At 35.9% G+C, this 25,842-nt stretch overlaps 1 protein-coding gene across 6 annotated transcripts in view; it reads right to left on the bottom strand.

The window, feature by feature from the left end:
• KDM4C (lysine demethylase 4C) overlaps positions 1-25,842 on the bottom strand; it is a 251,065-nt gene that overhangs the window by 213,104 nt on the left and 12,119 nt on the right. For all 6 annotated transcript variants that reach the window (XR_001525299.2, XM_019005284.2, XM_015652310.3 and 3 more), the window contains 4 exons: positions 18,509-18,684; positions 15,562-15,676; positions 7,449-7,642; positions 4,016-4,065 (listed from right to left, as the gene is read on the bottom strand). Coding sequence is in view for 5 of the 6 variants with exons in the window: in XM_019005284.2 (XP_018860829.1) it covers positions 4,016-4,065; positions 7,449-7,642; positions 15,562-15,676; positions 18,509-18,684 (535 nt within the window). In the remaining variant the exon portion in view is untranslated. The remainder of the gene's footprint in view (positions 1-4,015; positions 4,066-7,448; positions 7,643-15,561; positions 15,677-18,508; positions 18,685-25,842) is intronic.

The raw sequence follows: 25,842 nt of genomic DNA, 5'->3' as shown, positions 1-25,842 counted from the left end.
TCACACTCAAGATCCTTAGAAGTTATGCAAGTTCTACTTCAAGCCTCATTTCAACAATTAACTTGCTTTCATAAATAACAGGTAATGACTTCTGCATCCAATGAAGTGACTAATACTATACACCATACAAAGCTTTGTACAACAACCATACATACTTACAATATATTAAACTTTATTTTAGTTTCTTCTTTAACATAATTGAACATCACAGGTAGATGTCATCTCCTTTCTAAAACAGTTTCTGCACTCAAACGATCTATTAAAAGATCTTCAAAATCCTTTAGTCTGCCATTTCTCATTTGCCACTCCACTTCTCTTCTCTTTATTTTCTAACCCATTTTGTGAAACAAAAAATCCTTTAAGAATACCATGGTATTACAGATTAACATAACAACACATATAAAAATTGCAGTTAACAGCTCACTTGAGATTTTTATTACATTTATGTCTACATAAAATTGGAAAAAAATCTACATAAATGAGAAAGCAGCTGAAGGGCAAAATCAAACTGTTGTCTTTATTAGATGCAAGTCTAATGTCTTTCAGACAAAGCACTTGTAGGCGCCACAGTCAATCAAGATTTCAACGGAAAGCAAAAATGAAAGCATTCATGCACAAAAGGCATCCGTTGTAATTGTGATGTGCAGACAAGATAATGGAAAATATTCTAACCTTCCTTTAATTTTATGTATCAACTGCTGCCTTGACTTAGACAACCTGTCACATTTAACATATTATTTTATTATTTTAATTATTTAAGAGCATTCAATTAATTCAGTAGGCATCTGGTCATCAGAGCTAACCTTCCTGAATAAACTACTTTCTTCTTCCTTCAAATGCTGCACTCATGCTAAAATATTTTGTCTACAAATGGTATTATGTACAAAGGTCTCATTTACACTATGTTTTATTAATGTTTTCTTTTTAAGTGACTTGCAGCCATGCAGTTTACTTTATACTTTCATCTTTGTAAGATACCTCATGTGAAACAGGCTGTATTTTCAAAGACACCAGTTGCAAAGTAGAAGATCACAGTATGGAAACAATAAGAAATGGTAACTTTCAGTTTTTAAAAAAAAAAAAAGTGCTTTTTTTTTTTTTTTTTTTTGTCATCATTATAGCATTATCTTCCTCATTCCACTCTCAGCTATTAGAGAGACCAAAAATACCATGGAAACAATCTTCTCACAGAATAATATCCCAGACTACATTAAAATCATATACTAAACACTTAGATTCATAGACAACACTCTTCAACATTTCCTAACTCACCTATCTTATATTGCTGCTACAACAATAATCTATGAGTACCTAGTTTTCCTACAGAACTCCAGCTTCATTTGGTTAATGTAATGTAATCAACACTATTTGAAATTTTATCATCTCTATTCAGCATCTGATTCTATGCTTTATTTGCTATTTGCTATTCAAAACATAGTACTGAAATAAAAATAATTAAGTTATGATCATAAACACGATTCATCAAGGAAGTTCTCCATTCACCCCACAGGTCTTTGTAATTTATACTAACATAAAATTAAGAGCAGCAGTGGACAATTTACTTCTATGCAGATGAGTCTAATTCTGACTAGCACCTGGATATCAAGACACTGTTGCTCCATTAAAACCTATTGGTTTCTGAAAAACAGTGGCCTTGGAAATCTCCCTTTCTCCAATGCTTAACATCCCATCTCTATTACTTTATTAGACCACCATCTGCAGTAAGAGGGCTGTGCACCTTCAGGCCAGTTTTCTAACCTAACACTTTCTTTTTCCATGTGGCAAAACATGTATCTCCAAAAGTTACCTACTTCCTGAATTTGTACAGTTTACTCTAGTATCTACAGAAACCAGAGTATTTCAAGGAAAGAAGGAACTTTTTTTTTTTTGTCTACAACAAATAATGTCATGCCTCAATACCACTTCATTTTTAGAAATGCGTGAACAAGTGTTGCTTCAACTGCCCATCCTTTTCTCTCTCACTCTGAAAATAAAGAAAAATTCAATGCATACTCACTACAGCACATTTAAACTTGAATGGTTTTAGAACACTGCACAGCTGTTCTCAAGCAACATGAAATCTACAATAAATGCCAGAGCAGCCAAAAAACATCATGTGTAAAGTCCATCTACCCAAATATCTTGCTCCCATCAAATGTCAGAACTGTGTATAAAGAAGCACTTACATACAGCATGGAAAGCTGGCTTCTGCTGACTAATCTAGTGGCAAATAGTTGCTGCTCCAAGATGTCTAAAGCCAGGGCAGTTCCTATGCATTTCTAACATATTTGTGTCATTGCTCCAATCTCCCTCAGAATGCATTAAAATTTTAGAATCCACCAAGAAGAGTAAGGAATGCATACTGCAAAATAAACCATCTCCTTAGGCTTACTTTGAACCTGACAAGGCACTTCATTTGAGTCTTTACATATACTGGAAGACTCAATGAACACTAACTTTTTGGTCACCTTGCCCATGTCAGTCATCACAAGTCTTCACCATACCCCCTTCCCATTATTTATACTTCTTCTCAATGAAAAGTTAGAATTTACTAGAAATTATGAAAAGAAAAAGACAATTTTTTCTTTCAAAATCTTTTAAAAAAATCCTAGTGCCCCTCCTTGAAACTTTTCCACTTCTCTACTTCTTTTACTCTTTCATCATTTCTTGTAAAATTAAATTATTGAATCATCCTAAGTCAGTGTTCATTGCCCAGCCTACAAGTTCCAATTTGTTTACCACTGAAAACCAAAAAAGTGTATAGAGCTCTACCCTTTGCATTGGGAAAAGAAACCAGAAAGCAAAGAAAATGAGTGACAACTTTTTCAAATGAAACTATGACAAACTTTAGTAATAGGAAATGTAATTATTCCGGTTGAAATCTGTTTTCCTGAGACATACTTTTAAGACTGGAAGATCACAGGCCTTTACTTTCACATCATTAATTGCAAGTTTTATAATAGCTCAGAAAAGTAGTCATGCACCCATATACTAAGGGGAAAAAAAAAAAGGAAAATAAAATGTATACAAATTTTCAGAATTTTTTCCTGATACACAAGATCTAACTATGAACTTTCAATAGCATTCCTCTCCTCTAATTCTGTTTCATTAAGCATTCTATTCTATAATTTCTTTAATAGTTATTAGCAAGCTATAAAACATGGCTGCCAGGCCAAGAAACATCCCTAATTATTCCTATGTTCATAATTTGCACTCTTAATTCAGAAACAAAAATAGAGGTGCAGTAGTATTGAAAAGGAAACAAATTACTGAGTGAGAATCTTTCTAGAGACTAGTAATTTTTATCCCTGAGACATCAATCTTACAATTATATCTCTGATCCTTCTCCCATACATTTTCTGGTGCCTCTAAATGGCAAAAGCCAGTACATTCTTTAGCTAAAGTGGATCTATATGCCTGCTCAATAGTCAGCAAGCTGCTAACAAATAAGATTTTGTGTTTCAACACTTTGTCTTCTTACCCCTTCACAGAGGCACTAACCAGGACTCTGTCCTCTACCCAACCATCAACTTTCATGAAACTTTTGGAGACTCATATGTCTTCAATCTCTGTATCAAATTTGGGTAAGAAGATTCAAGAAGTTGCAGATGAAAAGAAGCTAGGACAAGAAAGAGCAAGTGCACAGAGGAGACAAAGATACCAGCAATGAGAATCTAATGAACAACAAAATACTAAACCTGATTTTTCTAAGTTTCACCAAGCTAAAAATGCCAGTACAAAAATAAATTCTCTTATTCTAAGAAGCAAAAAAAAATAAAACAAACAAAAAAAAAAAAAAAAACCCACAACAGCAACAAACAAACATACAAAAAGACCCAAAAAACAAAGAACTACTTTAATTCTTAAGAATTCCTCAGGGCAGTAACACTGTAGACACATAAAAGTCACACAACATTAAGTAATAAAACAGTAGATGAGTCAAGAACAGTGTTTCTCACTTTCCTCAAGGGTTGTCTTTCAAACACCATACAGTTGAAAATATTAGAAATCCTACCTTGAGCTAGTCTTTCAAGCCGTTTCCCATGCTCTGGAGGAATAGCATACCTAAAATCCAGATAAAGGAAAGGATGAAATGCTTAAAGACATAATTACTACATAATGACTAAAAGTCATCATTCATGTATGATAAATATCTAACAATACAGAAGACAAAAAGACTAAAGACTGAAAAATTACACAGAAAAAAAATATACCAACATCTAAGGAAAAAAATACAGATATTGGGTTTTGGAGGGGCAGCGATTTGAGAAAAAATTAGCTTATTTCTAGTTTAAACATTATATTACATTGTTCCAAAATGTTATATTCACTATTTAAAGTAATGTCCATTGACATTATTTGATATTATTACATCACCACAATTTAAAAAGAAACATATACTTTATTTTCCCAAATGAAAAGAAAGAATGTAAAATAAGTCTAATTTAAACAAATTTAATTTCTTTGAATTTTAGTATGCTTCACAAGACACAAGGGCTCAGCAGAAAGATATGAGCAATAAACATCTCTATTTTTTCCTATAGCAAAAGCTCTGGAATAAAATGGTTACTCTCCCTTGCAGAATCATTACAATTAGAGTTTTATATTATTAAAGAAATAATTTCTTTCTTTAATAAAATTCCTTTAATTTACAGAATTGTATATATCTTAGAAACCCACTGTTCTTACAATAATCTGATTTTTTAAACAATTCCACATGCTATCTCCAACAATTCAGCAAAAATACAAAAGAACATGTTATTTTTAATGTTTACTGCAGCCAAAAAATAGAAAACTATTGAAAAGTTGTTTCATTTCTGCTTCTTTTTGTTTATAAGATATTACTGCACTTCATGGACTTACTCTATGTTTTAAGTAGGATTTATTATTGACTTAACTGCTTTACTATGTGATATAACAGGCTTTTGCTTCATTTTAATGTTGCAGTAACACTGGATTGATTCTTCTCTATTAAAAAAATATGGATCAGGAACAAAGAAAATGTATACTCAGTTGTACAAGATAGTCCAAATCCACACTGTTAAACCAAGTAAACACAGAGTCTTTTACTACATTGTGAACACATTTCACTCATCAGCTTTGAAAACTCAGAAAAACAAGCAATAAACATCCACCTATCTCAAGTTGCTATTTGCACACACACTAAAATTTTACAGTTTTATTCATTACAGCTGAAACACCTGCATGGAAGACCACTACAGAAATCAGTGCTCTGTAAGCAGAACACATGCATACTGACAACTTATATCAAATGGTATTAAACAAAAAGACTTTCAGCTTACTATACTCAGCGTTTGCTGTTTTAATCAGAATTTAACTGTATCACAAAAATGCACTTTGCTTCTCTCCATTTGTACTTCAAAGTGTTTGTGACTGTTTTTCACTCCGTATTACACAAGCAGCAGTGTATCCATACCAATCTAAACTATATGTTTGCCATCCTTCACACTCCATCAGAGAAAAATGCTATGTATAGCATTATGCACTGTACTGTGAGTCTTTAAATACACAACTCCATAAAGCAAGACATGAACAGATACTGTTTATGTCTAACAAAAAAACTCAAAACTAGATACTGTTCTTTGGCCCTAACTGAACTGGTGTTCCTCCTAAACTGTTACTCCTTCAAAAGTGCATGTTGTACCATTTAATAACAATATAGAGCCACATACTTCCATTTGTACACATAAACATGTCAATATTACAAAAATACGGAAGTCAACTAAGTTCTCAGTAAGTCTTTCAAAAAGACAGCGCATGATTTAACTGCACTACAGCTATCTATTTAGCTAATCTAAAATTACAAAGCAATACAACATATTAAATACAAGTTTGTGTTTTTCATCTTAGCCTTCACCTGGGTTGTATGATAACATCTTCTACTCAATCCTTTATTTCTTCCTTCTGTTGCAATTGCCTATTTCTCACAGCTAAGACAATGACAAAGGAATGGAGACAGACAACCCTCTGTACTATGATACAAGTCCCAAAGCCACTCTTGGTAACAGTTCAGGCTTGATTCCTAACACAATTTATTAGAAAACTGAGCTTAGCACATGTGCAAGCACACCTGCCTTTCATGGTGAATGACATGAATCTTGGTGGATTCCTGGTCTACTCTACATTAAACAAAAACTCCCAAATTCAAATGACCTAGTAAGGGAAAAGAAAGTATCACAGAATTCACAGGATGACCTCCAAAATCATCAACTCCAACCCATGCCCTAACACCTCAACTAGATCATGGCACCAAGTGCCACATCCTGTCTTCTTTAAACACATCCAGGGATGGTGACTCCACCATCTCCCTGGGCAGATCATTTCAGTATTTTATCGCTCTTTCTGTAATAAACTTTTTCCTAACATCCAACCTATATTTCCCTTGGTGCAGCTTAAGACTGTGTCCTCCCATTCTGTCAGTTGCTGCCTGGTGAAAGAGACCAATCCCACCTGCCTACAAACACCTTTCAGGGAGCTGTAGAGAGTGGTAAGGTCGCCCCGAGTCTCCTTTTCTCCAGGCTAAACAACCCCAGCTCCCTCAGCCATTCCTCACAGGGTTTGTGTTCCCAGCCCCTCACCAGCCTCGTTGTCTCCTCTGGATGTGCTCAAGTATACACATCTAGATGTGTATAAGAGACAAGTACAGGGGGAGAATGACCTCCCTGCTCCTGCTGGCCACACCATTCCTGATCCAGGCCAGGGGCCATTGGCCTTCTTGGCCACCAGGGCACAGGGCTGGCTCATGTCCAGCTGCTGTCACCAGCACCCCCAGGTCCCTTTCTGCCTGAGCACTGTCCAGCCCCACCATCCCCAGCCTGTAGTGCTGCAGAGGGTTATTGTGGCCAAAATGCAGGACCCAGCACTTGGATTTATTAAACCTCATATAAACCCACTGGACTCTGCCCATCCATCCAACCATTCCAGGTCTCTCTGCAGAGCCCTCCTACCTTTGAACAGACAGACATACGCTCCCAGTGTATCCACTCTTAACAGTTAGCTTATATGAGAATTTAAACATCTAAAAGCTCTTAGAAAAATATCTTCATTTCTTCCTTTTAGCCACATTACCAAACAGCCACTAACATTTGTGTGACTTCTCATACAATAAGGTCCAGTCCAGCCAATAAGGTCAAGCAAATGTAATGTAATGTAATGAAATGTAATGGTAAATCACTAAGAGGCAAAAAGAGTGTTTCTTGGACAACAAGCAAATAAACAAAGAAAAAGTTAAGAAAAGACAAAAAGGGAATTGATGATGCTAACTAGATCTTAATTTTTATTAGCTCGTAAAGACATACTTGGTAAACTATGAAGAGTCACTGTTCATTGACAGTCATACTACAAGGACAGAAAAAACACGGTACATAATTTGGTCAGCTGAAATAAACAGAAATCTTAAAAAAAAAAAAAAAAAAAATTTAACTTGCCATGACTTTGGCTCCCCAAAATGGAGATAATTAATACTGTAGAGATCCATGTCTTCAGTGTGCCACGCAAATGTTGTTTTCCACATGCCAAAATAAAGATATGGTGTATTTACACCCTCGATAGAAATTCCACACTCTTCTCCTACAACATCCAATATTGTATTAAGATGGGCAATATTCCATTCCTCAATACCCTGAAAAAGATACATAATAAAAATATTACTAAACTTAAAAAGCAATGCAATTTTATATAACAGTTCCAGTCAAAAGATACATACTTGATGCAGCCTTTTAAAAGACAGTCTGTTGATACATATTTGTAAGCACTTTAGAAGTCAGTTGAAATTACTTGAAGAAAAACTCTCTTGACCTCAGTATTAGATCAGGTTGTAAGTCTGAGATGTTCAAAGCAGAGGACATAAGTTCCTATCTGGTTTACAATTTTCTATCAAATCTAACGTGGATTGAAACACCATACAACATACAAAAAGGTACACAGAAAAATAGAAATAATAGCTGCAGACAAAACCCTCAATGAGTTGATAGATGGAAGCCACTAAGATTCACAGGACCTATCTATGCTTTTTTATTACTTACAAAATAATACCAAATAGTATGAAAAACTGGTTTAAAAAATCATTTTACATGCATAAATTTACCATTTCTCTGGAAAGTATAAAAACTAAAATGATTACTTCATTTCAGATGTATTTCTAATCATAATGATGCACTGGATAAGAAATATAACACAGAAGAAATCTACTGATTTCAGGGATTTAAGTTGTTTCCCTATGTTAGTGCCCATGAAATTTGTGTATTAAAAGTCATTCAGAAAGCAATACGTGTAGCTTTTGTTGCACTTCACATTCAACTGCAAACTGCAATTCTAATTTCAGGTAATACAGCATGTAAGAAACAGTATAACCAAGATCAAAGCTACAAAATTGAAGAGAAAAAAATTAGACTTCATTATAACAGCAATTATTAACACCTCCAGGGAAGACATTAGCTGGTGCTCAAGCAGTCAAAAAAACCAAGAAATATAATCAAAACTATAAAAACTCAATTCAGACAAGTTTTATTGGGAAGACAGCCTCTAAGCACACTCTTAACCATGAGCTGCTTTGCCCAACACCCATCACCGAATCTATGGTACTGGTAATCTTACTGGGGAATGAATTGATGGCAGACTGCAGTACTGATGCAGCAGATTAAGACTAAGTATGACGCTATTAAATACTTGGAGAGCTAGTTGGACAAACAGTTGGAATAGTAAGAACACAGATTAAAGCAAGAAGTAGTGAGGATTTAACACTCCCAGTTTTTATTTGTTTTTTGAGAATTCTGTGTCAAGCATGTTACTTATGAAGCAGCTAGAATTGATAGACAAGGATCAGATCTGTATAAAGTTCAGACTTCTCATTGAACATTTACTTCTAATCATCTGCTTTGGCTATTTCACTTCTTAAGAAATACAAAGTTATTTGGAATTTTACAAATGAGTAAATGAGTTTACAGAATTATTTCATTTCAGACAGCATTTTCTCTTCTTTTAAAATGGAAGCCTTGTGTTTGATGGATTGATGAAACATAAAGGCACTTCAAATTTAAAAAGTAAAAAAAAATAACATTTATATCCTAATAAAAGAAGAAACACCAATCTGAATTCAAAAGAGTAAATGCTTGTAAAATTTGCACCTTTCAAATATAAAAAGTGCCAGCAGCAACTTAATACAGCTTAAAATAAAAAAATTGAAGCAATAATTTTTATGTAGTAAATCCTCAAATTAATTTACAAATTTTATTTTTTTAACTCACATTAATTTTTTCTCTGTTTACAAACAGTGCAGTTCATTTGGAGAAACAAATTAATACAGCAAACTAGCAGCAATGATTCAACCACAGATACAGGATATACAGGATTAGAAGAAAGCAAGAAATACTTGTAAAAATCAACTGTTAATCTAGGCAGCTACTCTGACAGTGGCCAGTGTAAGTACTGCAGCAATTTGCACTTCTTCAGACAGAAGATGTGTTACCTTTCTATTTAACAGTATTCCATGGGATTTTTTACCCATTATTCATCCCATTGAAACCTTTCACCCATGTAAGCTTCTAACAGCCCTAACATCCTGAAATCTATGTCTTCTACTAACAATAGCTAAGAGAATATACTTTTTTTTTAAGAACACATCTCATCTTTGCACACTCTGTTAACTCAAATCACAACTAGTCACCGGGCAAACTGCTAGTGATTTGTCCTCAAACAAAAGCAATTCCTTATCATGGAGATCAATCCTAGAACAAGTAACTTGCTTCAAAATACCAAACATACCAAATAAACAATCCACAACTTCTAAACTCAAGACAGATGAGCTACTTCCTTTTCCTAAGGACTATTTTGGACAAGTATTCTTAGCTCAAAAGGAAATGTTCACTGAAACTGGCCAAAGCACTAAAATCACACTGATTCAACTCTTCCTATGTTATTTAGACTTAAAAGGATAAATCAATTTCTTATTTATGCCCAGTGTTAAAAGTAATTTTTACAAATTATTATTAAATATATTACTTTACCTGACAGATTTTTTTAATATTCACAAACATTAAATAAAAAGCTTGTACAATTTTAAAGTAAAATATTGATTCTTATTTTTACAGTAGTTGTATAACAGGTTTTCGATGTAGCAATTGCAATGCACACTAATAGATCCCAGCTGTTAATTTAATAGGTCAGTACATAGCCATACTTCTCAAAGTTTAAGAACATTTTTGCAAGTTGTGCTATATTTAGTAACAATTGTTAGAACAACAGTACATATATTATTTGACCATGACATATATCTGACAGTTTCTTATATATTCAAATACATTTAAGCATTATAATCAATTTCATATTAAGAAAATACAAAATATTCTCCTCAAAATATCACAATACTATCAGAATATTGTAATAATTTCAAAGGACTATGTCAAGATATTTCTAATTTAACCACATTTCTGACTGTAAATTCTTTAAAGAACACCTGTCATCACTGACAACTGTACCACACAATCCAATACCCAGAAAAACTTCTCTTATCAGTGGTTTTCCTTCTATAAGATAACACAGGCTTGAAAAACCCTACCAATCATGGTCATTGCTATGCACATTATACTTACCTTGTATTTCCTTAGGGAAATATTATAAGGTACATAGTCATTTATAGAGAAGACCACTATTCCAATCTGCATTCATTTTGAAGGTGATTCAAACTTACTGTAAATTACTATCAAGAGTTTTTATTACTTTTAACAGCCTTTGCATCTGCTTTCAATGCTATATGGAAACCAAATGGGATACTTGACAAGCATTTCTTATGTGAATATCGGCACACTTTGGAAGGAGCTGACCCGTTGTTTTCCCAAAGACACAAAGAAAAACGTTTACCTCAGCACACCGGTAAAAAGTTCACAGTTGAAACCTTCAATCTCTTTGCAAATAGGAATAAAATAGGCTACAAGTGCAATAATTTTTTATTAATTTTTTTAAGTACTTATACAAGCAACATGAAACTATTCTTTTCACTTTACTTAAACCAGTCAATACTGTCATGAACATGATTTCTGTATGTAGACATTATTACACACTATCATTTTTCAGTGTTCAATTTTTCCTTTCATTATCTCACAGCTTCATTTCAGTATTAATCTGGCGAACAAGACATCAGTTGTACAACTAAGATTGAAGAGCCCTTATGACTGACTGTAACAACTCAAAAAATAAAGAAGAGCAAAAAACCTAATTAAGAGATAGAGTGGAAAGGAATACAACAAACATTAGAGAAAAAATTATGCTTGGTAACCCATTCTTCTCTCCACATAAACATTCACTCACATCAATGAATATAATAAAGCTACTGCCAGGCTTTTACTGTGCCTTGAAAGTCATTAAAACAGAAGAAGACAAATGCTACAAACAAAATATCTACACCATAAACACACAGATTAGGAAATACAAACAATCTCCCTCATTAGATTGCTTTTACTTCTCATCATTTTACTCTCATCATCAAGGATTTAGTCATCACTTTTTAAGCACCCTTTTGAAGGGTGGGCAAGTAGATTCTTTGGAAATCATACTAAAACGTAAATTACTGCTCACATGGGTCTCAACTATGAGTAAATCATAGAAAAAGGACATTCTAGAATAGAAGGAATAGAATAATTTAAGTTAGAAAAGACCTTTAAGACCATCAAAAACTTGGCTCTGTTAAGGCTAAACCATGTTCCCTGCACCATACCTACAGGTCTTTTAAATGTGCTCAAGGACACTTGACACAGCTACTTCCCTGGGCAAGACTGCCCCAGTGACTGGTACTACTTCCTTTCCATGAAAAAGCATTTCTTAAAATCCAAAGTAAACCGCCCCACTGGCACAACTTGAGGCAGTTTACTTTAGTCCTGTTGCCTTCTATCTGGAGAAAAGATCAACACCCACCTGGCTACAACTTCCTTTCAAGCAGCGGTAGAGAGTGATTAAGGTCCCCCTGAGCCTCCTTCCCTTCAGGCTTAACAACCCCCAGCTCCCTCAGCTGCTCTTTTTAGGACTTTAACTTCAGACCCTTCACCTCCCTTCATGTTCTGTTGTCCTTTTCTGGACATGCTCCAGCATGTCAACATCATTCCCAAATTTTGAGGCCCAAAACTGGACACAGGATTTGAGATGTGGCCTCACCAGTGCTGAGTACAGGGGACAATCCCTGCCCTGCTCCTGCTGGCCACACTATTGCTGGCACAGGCCAGGATGCCATTGGCCTCCTTGGCCACCTGGGCACTGCTGGCTCCTGTTCAGCTGCTGTCACCAGCACCCCCAGGGCCTTTTCCTCTGGGCAGCTTTCCAGCCACTCTGCCCCAGCCTGTGGCACTGCCTGGGGCTGTTGTGGCCCAAGGGCAGGACCCAGTCCTTGGCTTATTGAGCCTCACACTGTTGTCCTCAGTCCACAGATCCATCCTGTCCAGATTCCCCTGCAGAGCCTTCCTACCCCACAGCAGAGCAACATCCCACCCAACTTGGTATTCTCTTCAGACTGACTGAGGGTGCATTCATATATCATGTATGCTCCCCACACCTTATACGTGCAACAAGGTATGCATTAGGAATTGTCTTATCAGGAGAAATAAAACTAAGAGGAGGAAAATGAAAGTAAAATGTGCCTTTCACACAGCAGCTGAGGAGAGTAGTGAGAGAGACACAAAATAATATTTATACATGCTTCTTCTAAACTTGGCTTTTCTCTGCAGAATAGCAGATGCCACCACTGTCAGCACTTAAGTTTTATGACTCATTATAAACTTATAAACTGAATCAGTCATTTTTCTCTGGAAATTCTTTTGAAACCAGGAAGATTTCCCCCCCTTCCCAGTAGGTAGATCCAATCTTGCCTTTTTTAGAGTTACCTACATAGGATTCTCCTACAAAGCATTGCCATTAAATGTAACAGCAATTAGAATGCAAGTAACATAGAATATCATCTCCAACAAACCTTCAACTATATAGAGTTCATCTTCTATAAAGTTATATAGAGCACAGAGAACACTTATTTTCATAGATCAGTTGCTTATTTGTAAAGACTTAATCTGAGTTAAAAACCATCAAATAGCCATAAAGATTTTAAACAGATTCTGGAATAACCCAAATACTACAAGGATAAACCTGAACCATTGGTTGTAGTTGTTACACTTCAAAGCATGCACTCATAGCCTTGTTTCTTTACTTCTCTGTTTTTCATTGGGTTGTTTATTTGTTTTGTGGGTTCTTCTTCTGTTTCATGTAACAGAAAATTTTTCCCCATCTTCCAAACTCCTCAGTACCTATCATTCTGTGGTCTAAACAAGCAAATACTACAAAATCTATGATCTCTCATACACATATATGTATGTGTCGCATTTTCTTTATGTTCCTAGTAGTTTTTTACCTGGAATTCTGTCAGATATTTACCGTAAGTGTAACATCTCTAACACATGGTTTTCTACAATTTGTATTTCGTAAAAAGTAAGCATTTGTTTTGTTTCTTGCAAACAGGCCACCATGAAAAATTAATCCCACCATATGCTTTCTCCTCAATGCTGCCAAAAATGTCAGTGATTTGTATTTCGCCCCTTTCCCTAAATAATCACAATCCTGAAGGAAACTGAATGAAGACATGAGAACAACCTCCAATTTAAAAAAAAAAAAAAAATCAAAAAGATCCCTCTTAATACTACCTTCAAATATTAAGACATGAAAAATATTAGTTGTGCAAGTACACCATCTGCTGGCCAAAAATTAACTGCGGCAAAATTATTCTGAGAGACAACATTTTGATCAGTGGCATCGTAACTTTCTCACCAAACTCTGGTAATAGAGAATATGCCCTCTTTTCTTCTATATACCAAGTGGGCTGGCTGTACACAAGCACCTGGCTGTCACATTAAGTGCTCAATCTGCTCAAATTCCTTAATGTCAACTCCTTTCACTAACATTTCTCCTTTGCTATTTGTTTTTAAATTATAACCATTTTATTATACAAGTTAATGATTCTTTATTCTCCCTTTTTATTGCATTCTTCCCCCGACATTGCAACTTTCCGTGCTTAGTTTCCATCTCTTACACACTTTACATCTGAGTTAGGATCCCTAAATGATAATTTTCTCACTTTCCTCTTTGCTTTTCCTTGACCTTCCTTCCTCCTCTTTCCAAGAGTGTGATTCTGTAAGAAGGAAGTCTCTGACCTTCTCTTTCACCAGTCAGCACTTTCAAATTGGTTATTACTGCATACATTCTCTTTTCTTTGGAAATGTTGCTCATGCACGTGTAAACTAAGATACTAAACATGAAAAAAAACACAATCCAAGAAAAGTATGTATTTGTAGAAAGTTATACCATAAGGCATTATCTGCCAACAATAAAGACACAAACATCAAAGAAAAAGGGCAAGCTTCTATTTCTTGAACATTGTTTTTCTCTGCCTTGTGTCAGTCTTCACAAAGGAACAGCAACCTAAAAAATCTCTCCACAGAAACATTCCAAATTAGAATCTTCAATTATTTTCTAAATGATTTCTTAAGGCAGCTATGTGGACACACAAGAGAATTTGAATTTGCTTTCTCTAAAAAACATACCACTGGACATTCTTAGCTGTCTTTCAATAATCACATAACTCAGTGAAAAAACTGAATTGCCTTCAGCAATATTGGCTGACTGTATTTATCTCTGGATAGTCTTCAATTTATCTTCTGTGAAGAACTGTGAAACACTAGGAGAGCCTCAGATAATCTGCCACAGCAAAATCATACTTTTTTTTTAACAATGATTGGAAAAGCAGTTACATAGAACATGAAATAACCCAAGAAATTCACATATGGTACTTTCTTTTCATACAAATTTGTCCTGTGTTTTTTAAATCCTCAAATCTTTTCTGAAATGCTAACATTTCTTCTCTTAGTCTCATTACTTAAATAACCCTTCAGAAATCTAGTTCCTGTCTTACTTCCATAGCCTAATCTATATCAATGCAATAATATGCAAAAACAGATAATGCAATCTGTTTTAAGAGTCCTTTTATTATCCATGGAGATCTTGCCAACTAACCCGCAAAATTAATTTCCTTTGGAAATTTTAATTTCATCGGTTTCAATTGAAAGGTAAACAGCAAGAGTAAGTACATTTCCAGGAAACTGCAGACATTTCAAGAATGAAGTACAGCTACCAAATTTCTCAGTGAAAGATATAGAAGTATCCATCTTTTAATTTTAAAGTAAAACTTAGTTAAAATATCTCTTGATTTCCATAGATACACACAGGAAACATACATACTAGAACATTATTAAGCAATTAAATTCTGGAGAGTTCAAAGTGAAGAAAGGGAAGAGTCATGATCAGGAAGAGTAGCAATATTCTACTGTCTAAGGACAGAACTCTCTGACTCTTGCAGATGTAGAGTTAATTTCAACCTTGCTTGGAGGCTTTAAAGGGTAACACAAAGATTTCAAAAGACAGATTCTCAGTCACAAAGCAAGAGTGTATCCTCTAAGTAGAGTACCCTTTAAAAGAGGGCTGGAAGGGATAAACTTCATAAAAAACTATGCATACTTCATCATAAATGCTCCCATTGATATCTGCTCCATAAATTGGTGCCACAAAAGTCAAGTTCTTCCAGTATTTACGCTCCAGATCTTCATAGTCTACATATCTTGGAGTGCGGTATCTGCAGAGAAAGAGGTAGGCAAAGGTTCATCACCGTCTTTCAACAACCGCCCTTACAACGGACTACACTTCTGAACCTCCAAGATGAAGTCACTTTTTTAAAAATTCTCTGAAACAGAAGAATTACCAGTTGTCCTGAATTCTTAGTTTCATGATTAACCATATCATGGAAACCTCGTACCTGACAGTTACTGGAACTAAAGTCATCAACCAGACAACCCAATATTTGCTTCAGCCTCCAGCAACAAATCAGCCCACCCATCCTTATCTACACACCATCCTTAGGCTGAGACCCTTCGTTTTAGCTCGCTTCAGTAAAAAGAAGACACACATGGAAAACACAATTAACAAGTATTTTTTGTTTTCCTACCTTACTACCAGCTCTGCAAAGACTCAGATAAAGGTCCTGTAAAAGCTTATCTCACAACAATCTCAGACACTCACAATCACACAACTCAGCCATGCAGCCCTCATAGGCAAAAGCAATACTTCCTTCTCTTCTTTCTGCCTCAGAAAAACCTTTCAAGAAAAGCTGTTGTTTCAAACAGCTGCTACAAAGAAAATTCTGTGATGCAGAGAAAAGAAATATTTAAGGAAATTCTTCCTTTTTACTCCTTTAAAACAGCACGAGATACGTAACACACACACGCTCAAATGTATTTATGTAAATACTTTTGAAAGGTTACTCATATAACCTTTCATAATCTTGTGGGAACTCAACACAAGCACACTACCATAGGAACATCAATAAATAGCTTTGCCTCTGGATCCTTTGTCAGACCTCTGTAAGTTCCATATTTCAGTCTTCAGAAAAGAAAACTTACTCCCCCATTATTGCAACTCTGAGAACTACAGTTTCATAGTAGAACTGCCAGTATGCTACACTTGAGCAACTGAAAAGAAAATCCAAACATACAACACTGAGACCAAGTAGATTCATATAATGTGACAACTCAGAACAGAGACAAAAAAAAAAAAAAATTGCAAAGTGCATCTTAACCAAAGCACTCTCAGCAATAGAACTGTTTGAATTATTTCTCATGATAGCTCCAGAAATCGGATTGAATTTCTGTTGGGCCCTGAGTAACATGCACACATTAATTACTTGATTATAGGATGCAGATTTCATCCTGTAAAACGCTCCTATCTCCCAGATGTAAACAAAGAAGCATTTTGGTTCAATGGTGAGCTTCAAATGTCTAAACAAATACAAGCTGAAATGCATTAGACTGGGTACACCTAATCCTTCTAAAGGCAACTATGATTTAATTTAGATGTTCATGGCCCTTCTTTCTAACCCAAAGGAAATAGATAACATCCTAATAATCAAGAAAAAAGTTTTTAACAGAGAACTCTTCTGCTTTAGGGAACAAAATTATGGGAGAACAGAGGCTCTCAGCTACTTGATAGTTTAAGAAATATCGACTGCAGTAAGAGTGTCATAGATGGTTATGAGACATATTTTCTCAAGAGCAGTGACAAATATTTGGAAAGACCTACAGCTAGTAATAGAGAGAAAATCCTCACAACTGTTCTATATTTGCATGCAAAATTAGGTTACCATCTGATTTCAATAAAAACAATAAAACTTGAAATCAGAAACACTTCAAAAATATATTCCATGATTAATATAATGAACTTAAAAAACACTATCATACATATTAAAAAATTCCCAGCATTTCTGCATTACTTAACTATTTTAAGAAATTAGTGTATCTCAATTTCTTAGGGGTTAATAAAACATCAATTTTAACATCTATGAAGAAGTATTATTGAAAATCACATCAGATATAGGTCATATGATTTACTCTCACTTCTAATACTTACTAAACAAATACTTTCAAGACTTACACAAAATAAGTTCCCATTTCCAACTGCCAGAGAAAGAATACTGTGCGTTAAATTAAATTTTGCACACGTAATATATATTTGCTATTCTTTGTAACTGGGAGAAAAAAAAAATAGGTTGCCAGTTTTGCACTATCATGAAGGCATGGATACTATGGAATTTTTGCCAAGGAGCCTCCTTAAAAGCTTTATACGTCCTAGTTTTTCCTGATCTTGGTAACAGCTTCTATTCTTACACCTAATTTCTTAATTAACCTATAATAGAAACTTGCTTTCAAACTAAGGCTGTATTATCTTCCCTCATTCAAATATCTTTTTTTCTAAGATCCTTTGACTCATCTCCCAGAGAAACTACTTCCACTCTGTTTTGAGGAAATGGTCAAGTAAAATATATTCTTTTTATGTAGCCAAAATGACAGGCAAGAATTCCATCTATCAATTTCCTCTTCCCAGAATACTTAATAATTTGAACATTTCGGTACAATTATGTACCTTCACAAACTTTTTTTCCTCCCCTCCCATAATATCCACCTTGCCATAACCAAGACACATTCACTAGACACCACTGAGTTCTCTTAGATTAATGCAAAAGCTTCTGGATTGGTTATAAAAGATACTGGAGTTTTCAGAATTACATGGTGATAGGCCATCCTAGTATCCAGGAATTAAACATTAATAGGTGTAATCAAATTAAAACTCAGATACACATCTGTATCATCTTCACTTATTTCTACATCTTCTGGAACATAAAGAAAAACAGGTAGACAGAAAGCATCATGTCTCAGGTTTTTCATATGCTTTCTTGCTGCCATAGTATCAAATGCTTTCAACAACATAAACACAAACAATATTCACATTGTGGTGCCCTTCCATACCTTGAGAGACAGGAAAAAAAGTAAAAGAAATCACCAGTTGCCTTGCACAATTCAAAAAAAACCACAACATGTGAAGATAAGTATTTGTCTTACTAGGAAAGAGTACATACTTGTCACTGTTGGCTAGCTGCTTGAACTCCTTCACTGTCATGGGCTTTTTCTGAATATTGTACTGTGTGAAAAGTCCAGACTGGCCAGTGACCATCTGTTGAATTGGAGCAGGAATCACCAGATCTTCAATATCATCATAATGTTTCCTTGGTTTCCATTCCTTTGGTGGGATAACCTTTAAATTCAGGAAACAAAATAGAACATCACAGTCTTGATAACAATTCAAAACATCATGGAAAAAAGCTGAAAGAAGAGTTGAATATGCACACGTGATTAAAGGAACATTTGTTTACCAGCTGTTTCGCACTAACTGATATTGTATGTGCTCCTAGACAATGCAGATACTCATTCAAAACACACAATCACCTCAATAAATTCACATGCAGCAACTCATCAATCTACAGCAATTCACAGACAACTGCGCAAAAAGACACATTTATAATCAGAGTTTACAAATTTTTTACAGTCCGTTGTTATAATTGACAAATAGTTTGCAATCCATGATATCCTATGTGTTTAGTCTTAAAAAACATGTGTATGTTGCTTTGGAAATACAGTTTAGAGGTGAACACATAGGTGCTAAGTCAAAAGCTGGACTCAATGATCTTAGATGTCTTTTTCACACCTAAAGATTCAAAGATATAAAATTTTTATCCTCAGTTAAAATCAACATTTCTAAAAAAAACCTATTAGTCCCCTGTCTAAGCATTATTTGGTATAAACAGTATGTATAACCCTGTTTTTTTACTGAAGAGTGAAAAAAATACAGTTGTTTTAGATTCCAGAAACTGTTCAATTTACTCCCCATAAAACTACAGGGTACAAGTTATTACAGTAAGAGTGTGCTCTAATTTAGATACATTAGCTTTTATAATTACATTATATAATCCTCATAATTGAAGATTAAAACTATGTGCAGATTAACCAGCTGTAAAGTTAACACATTTATTTCAAATACCACAAAACTACCCACAGTCTATGAAGACTCCTTAGCAGACTCTAAAGCAAAAGAAATTATTAAGAATTTCAAAAAGCCTGTATTCATACCACTGTTCTTTAACATGCTGGGTAATTTTGAACATTTCTTGCATATATTATTTCAGCAGAAATCAGATGATGTGAAACTGTATCACTTCTAAAACAGAGCAACAAAATTATATATATATATATATATATATATATATGGTCTGGTTTCGTTTTTGAACTTTTACTTGTCCAAAGGCTTAATGACATGGTTTTTGATCCACTCATTATTTTCATTCTTCTGCTACATTCAAATCAAATTTCCACAAACACTGCCTTGGAAACTTTTAAAGTATTTTAAAACAAAGTAGGAACAGCTCCTATAAACATGCAACAAGTGAATTATATTATTTGAATAATTAATTCATAATTTAGAGGTAGCATGAGAGACTGAAATTTTATGCTTAAACATTGTTCTCAAGGATTTCTTCCCCCATGATGGTAAACCTGGATAAAGAAGCTGTGCCTACCTAAGCCCACCCCTCCCTGAATATGCCTGGAACTTTGGACTGTGAGTTAAAGCACCTTAGAAAACTTGAGATAAAGATACTATAGTTCAATTGACACATTTGTTCAATTATCTCAGGTCTAGGGAGAAGTAAGCAAGGCTGAGGGAGAGGAAGGAATCCACAAGAAAGCAAAATCCAGCAGCTGTCCCAAAAATCAGCTCTGGTTGGGTTTGGGGTGGGGGAGGCCCATCTGCTTTCTTAGGCCAGGTGTGCTCAAACTCCCATACCAGGGAGGAGAGGTTCTGGGGGTGTGGCATAGCCTATGGTCACCCATCCTCCCTTACACTCAACTGGCTCAGTGGCAAATCCCTCTACCTCTGGATGGCCATTATGCACAGGGCATTCACGTGAGAAGCAGCTGAGGAGTTGTCATAAGCCATCAAAGACCCTGAAGCACCCCCGAATTCCTTCCTGAGGCAAAGGGATGCAACAGATACGTTGCAAAACAGTCTGTTGCAAGAGACAGTATCCAACATTAATACACTTGAATGTATATTAATCTACTGAACTCTGTGGTTTTGGGGGGACCCTCACCAAGAAGACCAGAAGAAGGTGGTGAAGATGCCATTGGAAAACTAGTGGTGATATTTCTACTTCACCTGTCTCTGTCACTCTCCCTCCATCCATACTCCCCTCTTTTCTGTTTCTATCTCTCTCTCATTAACTGTTAAACAAAATCCATAAAAAAGTATGGGCATATGACTTCAGCATATGCTCATACTCATATGTTCGCACCTTAATTCAGGCAGGTTTTCTCGAATACTTTTAATAACGGGATCAAATGAGGCAGTCCTTAAGCTACACAGCTAGCCTATCTTCTTACATGCATTTTAGGATTCCATGTATGCATCAGGAATTTCACTGTTTCATCTCTCCATGAAAGAAATAAAATTCTAAAACAGATAGATCCTAAGATCATTTGGTACCTTCAGCAAACAATCATAAATAGGCATATTAATGTACTCAAACACTCCAAAGAAATGCAATCACGACCATCAGTGCTACAAGCACACTGCAAAAGACAAACATCAAGTCAAAGGAAATTTATTTAATAGTAACACACTTCCATAGTTAATGTCCTTATTTTATACATAAAGAGGTGTTTTTATCTGGTTTACACACAGATACAACTCCTTCTTTTCCTTCTTTCGTTCTCAGCTTCCACAGGACTTCTGCTGTACAAGAACCACTTCGCAAGTTTTAGTGTTATTTGCTTTCAGAGAAAAAAAATAATCCAATCATCTCGTGATTCCTCCTTATTTCTTTCACAGAACTCTTAAATTGTATGCACATTAACAAAATACAAAATGTTCATTTGGAAGTGGAGAAATCATGCATTCAGAATATATGCATAGAAATCAAATATGTGCAAAGAGATTTCCATTTTCATGATTATTAAGCATGAACTTGGTGGTTTGGCTCAAATATATGAATACTGAAGAGCAAAATTTGCATTATCTTATATAGTTCAAGGTCAGTGTGCTTTAAGCAATAAAAATATTTTTGTGAATACGGGTTCAAAATATCCCCTTCCAGCAAACTGGTGTATGTTCAATACTGTTGTAATTAGAGTGCTGGTTAGAGATGTGACTGTGAGGACCAATATGCAAAAAAAGTTTTAAAAGAAGATAAAAATAAACTCCCTGTCTGTGGTAGTTTGACATTTAGGGAAAGAAGTAAGAATCACCCACAGAAGTGATTTCTTTGAGAGAAGCTGCTGGGAGCTTCCTCTGTGCCTGAGACAGGCCAATAGCTAGCCAGTTCTGAGAACAGACAGCATTTTGCACCATTGAAAATCAGATCCGCCTCAGGTGAATACCACCTTATAAAAAACCCAAAACCAGGAACTTCTTTCTCTTTGTTTCCAGCCTTGAAAGGTATCAGAGCTCTGATGAGGCCGGCCCTGCTCCCCCGCAGCCTGTGAGGCCTGGGGGAGGCTGGGTCAGACCCCAGTGGGTCCCAGGCAAGGGATGGAGGCTGCAGGGAGCCGACCCCAGGCTGAGCCAGGTTCTGCTGTGGCGCTGGCCCCTCCCGGGAAGCTCTCTGGGTCCCATTCTGGCAGGGTGGCTGAAGCCCTTCCGAGGGCGGCCAATCTCTTCCCAGGGACCCCCCAAGCCCTTTTCAGCAGTGCTGTCGGGCTAGGCTGGCCCTGGCTTGGCTGAAATTCTGCTGCTGCTAAGTTTTACCAGCAAGTGGCGAGCAGAGGGAGGGAAAGCCATCGGCTGGCAGCGAGCTGCCTGAGTGCTAGCCTGGCTGCTGAGATCCCAGTGCAGCCTCCAAAAAATCATCCAGCATAAACAGCTCGGGCTGCTGTCCTGGAAGAGATCACATGACTGTCCACAAGACTGGGCAAGATCTCACACTTTCACTACACAGATGAGACCTACAAACCTGGTTTTGACCCCAGGGAGAGAAAAGAGTGATCAACATGAAAACATCAAGGTCAGTAAAAGAAGGAGTCATGCCTCAGATGGAAAAGGGATGAGGAAATGTCGAATGGGACTGAAATATTCTTTTGGTAGAGCCATGGACATGGACAATGATATAGTAAAACACCTCCTTTAATTAATGAAAGAAGTACTGGGGGGATGAAGAATTGAAGCTGTAGATCTGAGCAGAGGAATCCATTGATGAAGCTAAGCAGATGGTGGAGTAGATGTGATCCCATGAGCAGCTTGAAAAGAGAAAGAGAAGTGAGAGCTGATGAAAACCCTTTCCCCCAGGGAGAGAAGGAGAAAACCTCTTCCCAGAGATGATCACAGAGACAGATGGGGAGAACCTTTGCCTTTGAATAACTCATCCTTAAAATAATACCCCTTGAGTTCATGGCCCATGGACACACCTCTAGGAGGGCTGTGAAAATGGGAAGAAATGTCACCATGGCAGAATTTTTGCCTGGGCAGCTGCCATTCATAGAAATGAAAAGCCATGAGAAAACTATTTCTTGTGGAGAAGTCTCCAAGGCATGACAAGAGAAAACTTCTCTCCCTACAAAGACGGATAAAAGATTATTGTAGAGCTGGTACTGTTATAACATCCCAGGTTGCGTCTTTATGTTGTCAGTTTGGGAAAGGAAAAAGTTGGGCAGGGGGAGGAAAGGTTTCTAGAGGTTTTATTCTGATGCTTCTTACTCTTGTAGTCCTGTTAATAAAGTTTCTTTATTCCTTTTAAGTTTTAGGCCTGGTTTGCCCTTCTCCTAATCCATATCTCACAGCAAGAAATGAGTAAGTGCCCTGGTGATTTTAGCCAGCACTAAAACCTACCACACTGCCCCAAAGAATCTGCATTATCTAATGAAGACAAGGACATGGACTAAAGATGTTTATATATCGTGTTCAGAGCAACACACAGCTAGCTAGTATAACAGCTGGAAATAATGACTATATCTCTGTATTTTTACCACTGACCTGTCCCACTGAAGCCCCTTCATATTTCCTTTAGTAAAAATACCCTCTTCAAAGTCAAGCAAGTCAAATTTATTTAATGGGAGCAACCCAGATCAAGTTCATCAATCATGCTGTTGGATGCTTAAATATGAAAAAGGAAAACCCCAAGGCAATGCTTTCTCATTTATTTATCAAAGATCCTAAGCACATTAATAGAGTCTAGTATAATTTAGTGCGATAAACATACAGTTTTAGAAAGGGATGTCTTAGTTTTATCAGTCAGCCTCCTGCATGAAGATTGCATGTCAGTTCAACTGAGATTAATGCAGAGTGTTATCAGCACACACATTTCTGTAAAATTCTCTTTCATATACTGGTAATGTCCCATAGATCTGATTCTGAATGGCACTGGCTACTATTTTCTCCCTCGCTCGTCTGAAAATTGTTTTTCTTGCACTTGCCAGTATCTATTTTCAGTATAGTGTTCTGAAATTACTTTTCTAATCACCAGTGTGACTGCAAATTAATTTAACTCTTTTGCTCTGTATTAATGCAGTTTGAGTTTTCAAAACACCCCATTCTCTGGTAAAGACAACTAATCTATCAGTGTCCCTTGTTTATCATTTGTCTTATTGTTTTCAGCCTTTGTCTTCCTTTTTAGGTATAGTATCCTCTGTAACAGTAAGACTGAAATAGAGTTTCTATGCATAAAGCTCATTTCAGACTTTCAAAAGCCTAATGGCATTTTTTTTGCCAATTTGCTCAAGGGATGCCAGAGTACATTACCTGCTTTGGAAATGGTTTGATATTGTTTGTCTAATACTTTAATTACTTGTTTCAGACATAGTACTGGGAACTTCAGTGCTGGCTGCAGTTTTTTTAACATTTTATTTACCACATTCCTTCCTTCCTTCCTTCCTTCCTTCAGTATGTGCAAGCCTTATAGCCATTTCATCCCCATTTACACACGCATTTTTCTACACAGGTAACAGTCTTTTCCCCTTACACGTTCACATTTAACCCAAAGTGTTAGGTATGCCTACTCTGATTGTGTTCTCTGTTTAGAGTTTAGATTACTCTTTCTGCAAATGCATATTGTTCTTCTGGTAGTTGTTATTTTTCTTGCATTCATAACTGAGACTGTACATCCCAGACTTGAAAAAAAATTAAGTTCCCTATAAGTAAATTATCTATTACTACCAAAATTGAATTTCTTTTCCTGTTATTTTAAACCAAATATCCAAAACTCAGAAAAATGTCCCTTAAACTTTTCCAGTATAAATTATTCACTTGATAAGATTTGTTTTAAAAAAATATTTAGTTGGTTTATTTTAAAATTTTTGAGATCTTATCAAACTATAGTGAAAAATAGAATATAAAATTTTCAAGAGATGATATAGTAATGTGTTGCAACTACCTGACAGACTGAAAACAGCAAGAGATGCTTTAATTGCTGTTCAACCCAGCAAGAATATATCACTACAATGAAGTTTACTGTTCAAGATTAAAGGACTGCTATACATCATCCCCATACAGATGAAGAGGTTCCAGAACAAAGCTGAACATAGGAAAAATTTAGCTCAGGCTTTCCACTGTTGTCTATTTATCACATTTCTACTTCTGTTTGCAGAGAAAAGTCTGAGAATATAACCTATGTACACTATCAGCTGAAATAAAAACCCCCAGCCTACAAGGTTTTCAAAGAGTAAGGAGTTCAATTTTGCTTTGTTTCACAGGAAGCAAGAGGCAGGAGTGGGTGGAGGGGAAGCCACCAATTTCAAGTTTTGTCCCTCCTTGCTAAATGTCTCGACCACACAATACTAGCTTCAAAACCCAGTAATAGAGACAGCTATTCCCACAGAATACTTACAAAAACTTAGCTGGTATTTCTAGATCTGCAGTGGTTTCTGCTAGTTTGACAAGCAGCAAAACAGATACAGCATAAACAATCATGTGATGTATCACTAAATTTTATCAGACTGAACCTCTGGCACTCACTGTCTGCTAAGGGAGGAACTCCTGCTGTAAGGTCGTGGATGTGCCATTGTTCAAAGAGCAATACAGTCACAACTAGTGTGCCTGCAGTTCTCATTAACAAGAACATAACATGATCTTCAAAAGAAAACTACTACCATTCAAACACTGCTTTACCATCTTTACGTTTACCATAATCACTTGCTCAAGAAAAGCTTTACACAACTGTAAACATGGTGTTCCAAGTTCAACACCTGGTGTATCAGGACTACTTTAATTTATACTATCAACTCCCTGCTTTGTTCTGATTTGACAAAAAATAGTTTAAATCTACTTAAAAGGAGAACCTGTATTGCTCTTGTACACTTGTAAACTATTTACAGTTAGAGAGAAAACACTATACAACATCTTCATTAGTCTGCATGAAATATCAGAGACACC

The sequence above is a fragment of the Parus major genome, chromosome Z (genome assembly GCF_001522545.3).
Source record: "Parus major isolate Abel chromosome Z, Parus_major1.1, whole genome shotgun sequence".
Lineage (NCBI taxonomy): Eukaryota > Metazoa > Chordata > Aves > Passeriformes > Paridae > Parus > Parus major.
This window is presented reverse-complemented; position numbering and strand designations above follow the sequence as displayed.